We start from the raw sequence: 13275 nt of genomic DNA on the forward strand, positions 1-13275 counted from the left end.
AACTAAATATATGCTTACATGCCGAAACCAAGTGTTAGGTAATAATCAAAATCTAATTATTGATAACAACTCGTTTGAACCAGTTTCCAAATTCAAATACTTAGGAGTAATATTAACAAATGAAAATTATATTAAAGAGGAAATAAAAAGTAGGCTTAATTCAGGAAATGCATGTTACTTCTCTCTTCATAAACTTTTGTCTTCTCGTTTAATATCTAAGAAATTAAAAGTTAAAATATACAAAACAGTAATTTTGCCTGTAGTATTATATGGGTGTGAAACGTGGTCCCTTACATTAAAAGAGGAACATAAATTGAGAGTATTTGAAAATAAGATCCTTAGGAAAATATTTGGACCTAAAAGGGATGAGGAGACAGGTGAGTGGAGAAGGTTACATAATTTAGAACTACATAATTTGTATTCATGTCCAGATATTATTAGAATAATTAAATCAAGAAGACTTAGGTGGGCAGGCCATGTGGCACGAATGGGAGAGGAAAGAGGAGTTTACAGGATTCTTGTTGGGAAACCAGATGGTAAGAGACCTGTAGGAAGGCCAAGACGAAGATGGAGGGACAACGTTGAGATGGACCTAAGGGAAATCGGTAGGGATGGAAAAGAGTATATAGATCTTGCTCAAGATAGGGACAGATGGAAGGCCTGTGTTGCTGCAGCCATGAACCTTCGGGTTTAAGAAGGCTAGAGAGTTAGTTAGTTAGTTTTAGTTTCAAATTTCAATTATGTATATGTTGCATACTTTTGTTACTGATAACAAGAGAAGGAAATGGAGAGTTTTAGAATGTTATTCATTGGACCACTTGATGTAGTGTTTTTTTTGTTTTTTGTCTGATGGCCTTCATTCAATTTTTTCAGGTTGACATCCGCTTCAATAATGATAGAAACCTTACATACAGTATTTCATACACTCCTCGACAAGAAGGAAATCACAGGGTAACAGTTAAGTTTGCTGGTAGGGAAATTCCCAAATCTCCATACAATGTCACTGTTGAAGGGCATGCTGGTGACCCATCAAAAGTTACTGCCTCAGGACCTGGACTTCAGCCAGAAGGGGTCATGTTCAACAGGCCAACGTACTTTGACATCTGTACAAAAGGTCAGTAGAATTGTGTGTAATAATTGTATAATAATTTGAATATATGGAGTATTCTCTTTTGCTGGTTAGAAATTGTTTTATTTAATGTTTCTTACTTTCTGAAACATGCTGTGTTATTACATTTTGAAATGGGAAGAGTGCAATATTCTTCAGATGTACAGTACACATTTATAGTTTAGCAACAATGGCATTGTATACATTTGAACAAAGTTTTTTGTTTTGCCTCCAAAGGGTTTACAATGGTACATGTTGACATAAATTAACTCCTAAGTGGAGTATGTGCCTTTTAGAAAACTCTTCCTTAATAGTTTCATATAATTGCTTGTATTTTTCCTATTTCTGCAATGTATTCAGAAAATTAATATTGGAAAGGGGATAGCATAAGTTAATTCAAAGGTTGAATTGTTTACAATTGCATATTATTATTACTTATTAGTCTGGCAGCAAAAGTACAAAACTGTTTATCTCATTTAAAGTGTAATTTTTGGATGTTGTAGTGAAGGGGCTAGAGTAAGTTAATATAAATATAACTTTTTCTTATGACCGTCCAAGTGGAGGGTCTGTAAGGATATTTCTTCCTACCTTTTGTGTTAGATTTCACAACAAAAAATATGTTGGATGCCAATATTAATGGAAAATGTGGCATCACAAGCTAGGAAGGGAGTTTTACCCTTGCTCTTAAATACAGTAAATATTGAAATAATAAACTTATTTTTATGCCTTTAGATATTAATGCAACTCGCCACATGTTACTGTCGTGACTACTTTCATCAACTTTGCCCATTACTACTTTTCCTCACTAAATTATTCTCTTCATTTCAAACATAAAAATCCACATTTTTTTCTTTGTCACTAATTGAAAAATATCATATCAAATGTTTCAATATGAATCACTTGTTGAAATATTTGACAAGAGACTGTATATTGTATGTATTAAGAAAAACTACCTATGACAGTCGGATTTTTTAAAGTGCCCTTGATTCACAGATAGGCTATTCAATTCCGGCCTACAGTTCTAATTCAGATCTGAACCACTAAATTTCATTCCCTTTTGGAATCAAACTTGGAATTTGGAGTTTATGAACTATGTTTGTAGAAGTCTACCCATTAATACCTATTACAATCTCTTGCCATACATTAGAAATGCTCAGTTACAATTATACAAATCCATGACTAGGTGATGAAAACAAGCTTTGTTCATGTCATCAATTCGATGGCAGGGTAAATATTTAGATTAAAATAAGTTAACCATTTCAAAATATTGCTAATACATTTTTTTGCAGATGCTGGTCGTGGAGTTCCAGAAGTCATAATTCTAGATCCAGCTGGACACAAGAACACTGTGCCAGTGAAAGTGAGGCAAATAAATCCTGATGTTTGGCGCTGTGAATACGTTTCTTCAGCAATTGGATTGCATTCAGTGAATATTTTCTTTGCTGGACAGCCAATACCCAACAGTCCATTTGGCGTCAGAGTTTCACCAAGTAAGTTTAACTATGATGAAAAACATCAGTGCATTAGTCATTTATCCACAACCATTTAAAATACTAATGTTGCTTACCTGCCATTAAAATTCTTAATCTGTGTGAAACCAGGCACATATTCAATTCTGAGGGGGCTAAACACCTATCTGGCCCAATATGTCATGTAGTTAATCTAAGTCTCCTTACCGATAAATATCCAGAACAGCTAAAGACTGCCATAATAAAACCTCTGCACAAGAAAGGGTCAAAGAATGAAATGAGTAATTACAGACCAATCTCTCTTGTCCCAGTCATCTCAAAAATACTCGAAAGGGTTACATACAATAGATAAATAACTTTTTTCAACAATTTTTTCATCATTTCAGAACAACATTTTTTTTGCAAAGGAAAATCTACGTAATCTGCTATACACACATTCACAGAAGCAATTAGAGAAATTTTGGATAAAAAAGAACACTGTGTAGGGCTCTTTCTTGATCTAACAAAAGCATTTGACACTGTCAACCACAAATTCTTGGTAAAAAAAAATGGACCCATATGGGATCAGGGGAGCAGCAAGAGAATGGTTTAAATCATATCTAACGGACAGGAATCGGATAGTAGAAATAACTCACATTGATGAGGCTAATAACAAGGAAAATTATCAATCAAAGAAACAACGTATTACATATGGTGTACCCCAAGGATTCATTTCAGGACCCTTACTTTTTTTTAATATACATCAATGACCTTCCACAAAACTGTAAAGATGCAAATGCAACTCCTTTTTGCTGACGATACAACTGTTCTTATAGCAGGAACAAACACTGAACAGTTAAGGCGCAACATAAAGAATACAATCACATCTCAGAGTGGATAGAAAAAAAAAATGGTCTTGTGGTAAACACTAAAAAAACAAATGCCATTACATTTCAAATCAACAGCTGTAGCAGTGAAACTCCAGAAATTAACTTTCAAGATCAGGGCATAGAATATGTATCTAACATAAAATTTCTTTGCTTACAACTATCTGAAAATTTAAAGTGGGATCTACATATTGAAGCTACAGCAAACAAGGTTAGTGGGTTTTGTTATCCCATAAAAACAGTGAGAAATGTAATAAAACTAGAAGCAGCAAAAACACTATACTATGGCATCATTCACTCTGTATTACGGTACGGCATCATTTTCTGGGGGAACATGAACAAAAGCATTACATTATTCAGACTACAAAAAAGAGCTGTTAGAATTCTGGCAAATGCTCCAACAGATGCACCATGCAAACCATTATTTCAAGAATTACAGATATTGCCAGTTCCATGCATATAGCTATACGAAATCCTAACAGGCATGAAAATTTGTCAAAATACGCACACAGCAAATAAGGACTACCACACCTACAACACCAGGGGAAAGAATGACTTACATATGGAATTACACAATACCACATTCTACCAAAAAGGGGTAACATATAATGGTATACGCTTATTTACCATGCTACCAAATGCATTAAAAAACATAGTCATTGCCAGTATACAAGTTACATCTAAAAAGATTCCTATTGGAACATTGTTTTTAAAGAGTGCAAGAGTACATTGACACCGTAAGTGGCAGAAATATCAACAATAATGTACGAGTAACAAAATGAAACTCCCCTATCATCAGGTTTTTATTTTTCGTTTGTAACTGTTTGCTGTTTGATTCCATTTATCTAGATGTAAGTATAGGTGACTATTTAATGCTCAATATGTGTTTGTGTGTATATATATGTGTGTGTACATAATGTCATAGCAGATGAAGCGAACATTGAATATAGAAAACAAATTTTTAGCCAATTTGTGTCAAGAAAATAACATTGAGCATGCATTTATTCTCTTTTATTTATATTATATCTTGTATCTCATGCTATCTATTGTATTTTATATTATATTATGCCTGTAATTTTATAGATGTATTCTAATTGTACACGTACAATGTGACAATTCCAAACTTTTGTAAAGTTGAATGGATGCTAATAAATCAATCAATCAATCAAATTTTGATAGGGGTATAAAACTTCACAACTGTAGCAAGTCCTTGCGATGTTGAATAAGAAAAGTGCAGCCTGACTTAGTTCACCATAGTTTACAATACTTTTTTGATCCTTACTTGTTCATAATACTGAGTACTTCATCAGAAGTTTACGACCAACAGTGAACTGACGACAATGTCAAACTTCTGTCCCTTTTCATCCAATTCTGTAAGAATGCATTGTTCTGTCTTTAATGGAAAAGAAGTTGTTGATATCGGGGTTGTTGCTAGTGCATGAGGAATACTAGGTCCCAGGCCATTCTAGATAACTTCTGGTAGCACAAAGTCAAGAAAAAGGTTGATCCTTCAATTATGTACGGAATTGTCAAGGCTTTAGCAGTCATGTCATATATCTGCACAAAGCAAAGCAGATCTTCTTAAACATTGTTGGATCATTAAAAAATTTAATATACAGTGAACGAAGCTACTCAGTTTTGACTTGTCTAAAGTATTGTCTCAATATAAAACACACATTCATTTATCGTGACTAAAACTTTGTCACTGTTTGGGTAACTGGATTGAAGTAAGATGCATTCTTACTGCAGCTCCAAATATGGTCCTTTAGAGTGCTGTCCCTTGCCTTCATGCAAAGCCTATTGTTGTGACTTGGATCCTTAAGAGTGGTCACCTTCATCTTCATAGTCAGTTCAAAGCAACCACACAATCATGATGTTCATGTTTAATATTAATGAAGATTGAATAAGAGTAACAAATTTTTATATCATGAATGAAAAAAAAACAACTAAATTGTCTGAAAAACTGAAACATTTTAGGGGACAGCTCCCTGAGGCTCCCCCCTTCCTCTGGATTCATGCCTGTGTGAAATTGTTATGAAAACATGCAAGAATGCACACTACTTTCCTGTGAGCCATCTTTGATCATTTACTGTATGTATAACTGAAATATAAGTATTTTCATAGTCCCATCTTAATTTATTTATCAGCCCTTTAAAAAAACATTTACCTATTTGAGACCTTAGCTTAGCTTGACATATATATAGGAATAGGGAATATCAGAATTACTCCCATTTCTGCTGACACAAATGTTATTGATATATTTGACATGAAATTTTGGCTGATATCTACAAAGTACCAATATAAAATTAACCGATATCAATCTGATATAAAATTACAAATGTTCCTTGATGAAGACAAATGATTCATTCACCTCCTTAATTAACGCATGTAACTATGTGACTGCAGTTAGCACCTGAATTGGAAAATGTTAAAGGGGGGGTGCTTGGTCAAGCCTTGGGTTTAGCTGAGAGGATGTTTTGCAAACATTATTTAGCTGGGGGATACCACCCCTTCGCATACACCCTCACTTTCAGCACTGACTGCAGTGGATTTTGGTGTAAATTATATGTTTATATTCATAAAAAGTAACAGAATGGCAGAATTTTGTACTAAATTCCAGGCAATTGATAGATATATTCGATCAGTAAAATTATAGGCCAGTTTACAGATAAAATGATACACCAATATGCCTGTAAACACTAAGATGTTAGATTGCACTACCATATGTACTGACTCCATTAACTCACATAATCAATTATTCTTTGTCTAAAGGCGTTTCTCCAGGGAAAGAAGCGAGAGTCTTGCCTCTTAAAAAAAAAACAAGAGATCAGATCATTCGATGACTTAAGGCCTATAAGCCTATTGCCAGTACTCTCTAAAGTACTAGAAATAATTGTATTTTCACAACTAATATATTATGTTGACATGAACAACTTGTTACCTACAGTTCAGTCTGGGTTCCGTGCATGGCATAGCACAGCAAAAGCGTTAACAAAAGTTACAGATGATATTCTTTGCAAAATTGACAATCGTAGTTCTGCACTTCTCGTATTACTGGATTTTAGTAAAGCTTTCAACACAGTCCAACACGATTTGTTAATATCTAAACTCAAATACTATAAATTTGACACTGTAGCCGTAAGGTGGTTTGAATCCTATTTACTTAATAGAAAACCGAGAACATTCCTTCAAAATTCATCCTCACAGATCTCTGAAGCTGTAGTTTTAAAAGCAGGGGTTCGGCAGGGATCAATTTTAGGACCACTCCTTTTTACCCTCTACACTGCAGACTTAAATAAGGTTTTAAACTTTTTTACACCACATTTCTATGCAGATGATACACAACTGTATTTTTCGACGACTTACAGCACTAGAAAGTTGTATTTCCTCACTCAATGCCAATTTAAATAATATTTACACATGGTGTACATCAAATGGACTTAAGATAAACCCTGAAAAATCACTTTATATGCTAATTGGAACGAAAGAATCACAAAAAATGTCTATTGTTGAAGCAATTGAACTTAAAACTAATAGTGAAACCATTCCATGTAAGAATTCAGCAAACAATCTTGGCTTGATTGTTAACGATACGTTGGACTGGACGGATCACATCAATGCACAATGTAATAAAAGCATATTTTATTCTGAGAAACCTCTACAGTTTCCAAGATCAACTACCTGCAGAATGTAAACTTAGACTAGTTCAATCTTTAATTTTTCTATTATTTGATTATTGTAACACTGTGTATGGGTCAAAACTTGCAAAGAAATTTAGTAGGAAAATTCAAATCGCACAAAATGCATGCATCAGATATACTTTTGGCCTGGATAAACACGATCACATCCTTCCCATCTTAAACAGACATAATATTTTAACAATGGCCAACAGGAGGCTACTGCACTATCTATCTTTTATTCATGTTCTGCAAACTGAACATAAACCCGCATACTTATTTGAAAAATTATGTAATCGCAACACGATTCACAGATACGAGACACGTCGTCACAACGAACTTGACATTCCTCACCATTCGACTACGCTATATACCTCATCTTTTTCTATATCTGCCCCGAAAGCATGGAATTCACTACCAACAAATGTTAAATCCATAAAACTCAATAAGAGTTTCAAAATTAAATTGAAAGAAATGCTTCTACAGGAACAGCAGCAGAACAGTAACACATACTAGAAGTAAACTGGCACTCAACAAACGACAAAACACTCATATTCTATAACTGTAACTAATGGAATTTTATTACTATCCTAAAATTATTATTATTATTATTATTATTATTATTATTTACTTAAAGGCAACCTTATGTTAACATTCAAATTTATATTTTTTCTTTATACATTTGCATTTTTTTAATTTCTTTTTTTTTCACATTTATATTATCTTATGACTTAATATTACTGTAATGAGAATATTCGTAATTGTAGGTAATATGAAATTCTTTATTTCTCTTTAGTGTAATCAAGCTTTTCATCTGCATTCATATATTATCATATTATATCATATATACTTATATTTTCTTATGTAGCTCATGACAAGGGTTAGGTGGTAGAGCAGCCTACGGCTGAACCTCATCCGCTAAATAAAGGAATTATTATTATTATTATTATTATTATTATTATTATTATTATTATTATTATTATTATATCCTGATAAAATACTGATTAATATCTCTCATTGCTAAATTAGCCTCCTCGATGGCGCAGTGGTAGCATCGTCGCCTTGTAATCAAGGGGTTCGAGGTTCGATACCCGGTGGAGGCACACGGTTCGGATCCCACTTTAAACTGTAGATCCAGTCCCGAATTAGCCTTACTGTGCATAAATTGGACTTAAAGCTCCAAATCAATCAATCAATCTCTCATCGCTAATGTATTTATCTATTTTTACATATTTAAGAATATACTCTTATTTATTTTCTATCAAAACAATTTTTTTTAACAAATATTTTTCCTCTTATTGCAAACAATAGTTGGAAATATAATCTTAATTTCTTTTAACAGTATCAGATGCTAAAAAGGTTCGTGCAACAGGACGAGGTTTGCAACCTAATGGAGTTCGAGTAAGAGATGTTGCAGACTTCAAAATACACACAGAAGGTGCAGGCGAGGGTACACCAGAAGTACGCATAATTGGACCAGGTGAGAAACATACACACATGCAGGGGCGCCGACTTGTCAAAATTATTGGGGGGGGGCTCTGATCACTGAAATAAATGAATGAATGACTCCCTCCCTCCCTTCGTATAGCAGTTTTTAAGCAGCTATTATATTCCTCATGCAAATGGAATGTAACATGAAAACGTGTGTCTGCTCATTTGTTTTTTAGATAACAATTAACATTTTTATTTAAAAGTAGGTTATGTATTTACATTAAGAGGCCAACATAACAGTTTTATACCGGCCTCGGTAGCCGAGCGTGTTTGGTGGTCGTCTCAACTCGCTTTGATCCGGAGGTCTCGGGTTCGAGTCCCGGCGAGGGCATGGGTATGTTTTAATGTCCGCAACAAACATGTAAAGAAAGGACATGTGACGGTTGCAAAGAACCTTAGTGTTGACGTACCCATAAAAATAGCGAATATTTACAATATTTAACAGTTTTATTTAATTATTTATATAAATGCTAACACAAATCGCAGGCAAATAGTTTTACTTTTTTGTTCTTGCTACAATATTTTATTTTTTAAATTTAAATTTGAAATAATAAATAAACACACAGCACCCCATGCTTTAGCAATAATACCTTTGATCATAGCCGTTCCGGCTTTCGCAATAGAGACTTTTCATAAGCTTTCCTTGCGTACTTTACTGCAAGCCAGTGTTAAATAAACTCAAAGACTTTAGAATAATTTTCCCCTTATTCTTTGGACTAGAGGAAGAGATTTCGAGGATAACTAAATATCGTACATATCAATATTGCCTGAAAGTCGTGTTTACGCCCTCAAATTGTTCAGAATTCACTAAACAACAAACATACTGGTATAATTGTCATATCACCTTGTTATTTTGAAACTCTTTTTAGTAAAAATGTTAACAATACTCATAATTATATACTTAGTATATAGTAATAAGTCATGTTTTACTGTCTCCGTTCATAGCCCCCCCCCAAAGTTGATGGTTTTGCGGTCTCAGCCCCCAAATTTGATGGTGTAGAACATTTCAAATGTGTATTTAAAGTTAAGTTCATGTTGCACAATTCAGAGTAAACTTTACAAGAGAAGCAAAATAATACCTTAGATCCTCTTTAGCAAAATTATTTGAGGGGCTCTGCCCCCACATCATTAACATTGGGGGGGCTCGAGCCCCCCCAAGCCCCATGGAATCGGTGCCTATGCACACATGTATCACCAGTCTGGCTGATTTGCATTATTTTTTGACTCTCAAGCAAAATATCAATATTTTTAGCATTTTATCAGAGTTGTACTATTTAAAAAATCTAGCCAAAGTACTATACTCTCTCCCAGAACCTGTGGAGCAAGCAAATGAAAACAAGTTATTTGCACATGTAATGACTTGAGAGGACTCTACCAATGAATGCATGAGAGGAAAAGGGATTGCTTGGATGAGGCGAAGTGACAGCAGCTACCAGCCATTTGCTTCATACCGCCCACATGCTTTCTCCCCTTCTTTACCATTATTTGTGGCATTGTTCCCCAGACTCCTGGGATGGAGTATAATATTTACCACTACTTCATGTATTAAGATAACCAGTAAAAAAATACATTTGAGGAAAAATGTAAAACAACTATTTTAAGCAATTAATTATATGTAGAAGTGAAGATGGAATAAAGACCACATTGAAACAATATGGAGTAGAATAAAAAATTATAAATTATAGTGTAGAATGTTAGCAAAAGATACAAAGTTTGGAAAGATGAACTAAAGGTTAAGTTGGCCACGGTGGCTCAGTCGGTAACGTGTCTGACTACCATGCTCAAGGTCCCGGGTTCGATCCCCGGCCGGTTCAAATCCGGGAACTTTTCCAACGGTGGAAGCGGCCCCGGCACCCACCCAGCGTCGAATAACATGGGTACCTGGGGGAAACCCTGGGGGGTAAAGGCAGTCAGGGGCGTGATGCTGATCACATCACCCCCACTCACGACCGGATCAAGAAAGTGTGGGGCGTTACCCCTATACGCCTTCATGGCGTGGTGACATGCACAGGGGAACACTTTACCTTTACCTTTTAAAGGTTAAATAATGATGAATTGTTCATTTGTTCACTGTTAGAACAAAATAGAGGAACATGTTTTTAAAAATTTGCCACATTGCATAGGAAAATAATAAATAAGCAATAGTAGTATAAAATGTAATTGTTTATTAAATAATAGACAGAATCTTGCTTTACTTAATTATTTTTTCTATGTAATGTCAAAATAAAGTGAAATATATTGCTGATCTCTAAACCATTAGGGTGTGACATTCATATTGGTAATCTAGTCTGGTTGTCGTTAGTGTTTTATGGGTCTACTGGTATGTATACCTTCCATGAGCTCACACCTAGCTGACATGCTCCACAGAAGCCTCTGGATGTATCTGTTTCCATTCTTCAAAGAGTTTTTGTAGATCGGAAAGTAAGAAAAACAAAAAAAACAATCCAAACAATATTATTCTCCAGCTCCTAACTTATGTAAAACTAAGAAAATCATTTCTTGAACCTAAATTGGGCTGTACTTTATAAAAGAGATACCATTTTTTGCTGCTTTTTCCTTTCGAAACCCAGGGCATGCATTAGCCTATACATACACTCATGTTATACATGTTAAACCAGTGCTCAAAGTGAAAGCTGGGGGATACTTTGTCAAAGTTGAGGACAGGTGGGAAGGGGTGCTTGTATGGTTCAACATGAGGACAATGAATGAGATGGGTGAATGCTCACACAAATTATCCTAGCTGGGAGCTGGATGCCTTATGCAAATATTCTTACCTGGGGATGGTACCATCTGCCTATGTTCCCCACACTCCAAGTACTATTTTAATCATAGTATGTTATCTAGAAATAAATGTAAAGGACTGTGAAACTGTTCAGATCTCATCACATCTCAATTACCATATTTTAATTATAACATCATACATAGAAGTAAATGACAATAAATATCCAAATAAATGTGCAAATTGGTCCTACATTGCATTTGTGAAGTGAGTAATTTTTTTTCCCAATTTTCTCTTTTGCTTGAAATTGATAGTACAGTAGTTCAGAGTTACATTCTTGATGGAGAAGACTAATTTGTGCCTAAAATTCATTGGGTTCAAATAAACTTTTATTAATCTCTTGGAGAGTTGGAGAACCTAAAAGAAATTATGTTCTGACTTAACTAGAATCTGAACCACTAGGGCACTCAGCAAAATTGAATCAAGCTTCTTTGATTAGAAGACCACAGCATGACCCACAAGTTCAATTAATGAGGCCCATTAATTGTTTGAAGTATGTAGCTCAAGTCCAAATTAATTTTCATGTATGAAGTGACAAATTCAGTTTTCATAAATGCAAATTTGAGAATTGTGATAGATTTCTTATTTTAATGCAGAACATTGAAACAACCAAACTAGGTGTGTGTTCCATTGCAAGCAAATGAAGTAACATTAATACTAATACAGATGAACTGCAAGCAGTGAACACATCACCTGCTGTACTTGGCCGGGAAATGGACAATTTGTTCTGTTCTGTCGTGGAATAGGAGTTGCACTGTAATGCACTCAAATATTTTTTGTTTGCAAAAGTACATCGTGCACTTTCTCATGCTGTCAACTTAAATACAATAAAATATTTGAGCTCTGTTAAAGACAAAATATAATTGTACAAAGAAAGTAAAATAACTATCCTGTTTATCATTGGGTTGTCTTAAAATTTATGCATTTTCTTTACTATACTTTAGGTGGTGTAAATGAACCAGTAAAAATGAGAAAAGTAGATGGAACTACATATGAGGTAATATACAACCCTCGGAAAGAAGGGCGCCATGTTGTCATGATAACATTTGCTGGTCAAGAAATTCCACGTTCACCTTTTGAAGTTAATGTGGGCCCATACAAGGAAACCAAAATTCGAGCTTATGGCCCTGGCCTTGTTGGAGGAGTTGTAGGCTATCCAGCTCTCTTCACCGTCGAAACAAATGGAGAAACAGGAGCGCTTGGTAAGGCCATAGGTTAAGCAAGGTGAACGAAAATCTAGATTTTACTGGTACGTTATTGTTGGACAGAAGTGACTGTACGTCCAAAACTTATTTCTCGCTCTTATATTTGACCTGTAGATTGTGCACAGAGTAATCAGTCATTTGTTTAATTGTTAGGATTTCAAGTGCATGATCATGATGCCTAAGTTTGATGGCATGTAAATTGACGACAGACTTTTTCTTGCTAATGCACAAGTTGATATGACAAGGTGTTTCAGTGGAGTTTTATTTGTGGACAATAGATGGATTTAAGATGGTGGGAAGAACTTGATATGTCATGGAATATTATATCACAGATTAGACAGTAAACTTCATATGTACTTTGAAAGCACATATGAAGAATATGCAGACCAACTATAATTATAACTGCACAAAGTGCTTCAAGTTGGAAGATAAATGCTGTCTTGTGCACAGGCAGAAGTACTACCTGGCCAAGGTATTGAGCATCAATAATCGAGCAAGATTATTGGTTATGGTTATTGTAATTATGCACCTACACTCTGTATTGAAGTTTATTTCACTCTGTACAAAGTTGGTTTTGTTTGAAGATACTTCACTATCTACCGGCCGCCCCCGTGGCAGAGTGGTTAGCACATTGCGCTATGGTGCCAGGGGTCCCGGGTTCGAATCCCAGCCTGGGTATG

The 13275-nt window shown here is 34.9% G+C and overlaps 1 protein-coding gene across 1 annotated transcript in view; it reads left to right on the forward strand.

The window, feature by feature from the left end:
* Positions 1–13275, forward strand: part of cher (filamin A protein cher) — a 361674-nt gene that overhangs the window by 154278 nt on the left and 194121 nt on the right. The window contains exons 8-11 of the mRNA XM_083116998.1: positions 874–1114; positions 2398–2598; positions 8463–8600; positions 12335–12592. Of these exons, the coding sequence (XP_082973124.1) occupies positions 874–1114; positions 2398–2598; positions 8463–8600; positions 12335–12592 (838 nt within the window). The remainder of the gene's footprint in view (positions 1–873; positions 1115–2397; positions 2599–8462; positions 8601–12334; positions 12593–13275) is intronic.

Source organism: Lepisma saccharinum, chromosome 2, assembly GCF_977018435.1.
Source record: "Lepisma saccharinum chromosome 2, izLepSacc3.1, whole genome shotgun sequence".
Lineage (NCBI taxonomy): Eukaryota > Metazoa > Arthropoda > Insecta > Zygentoma > Lepismatidae > Lepisma > Lepisma saccharinum.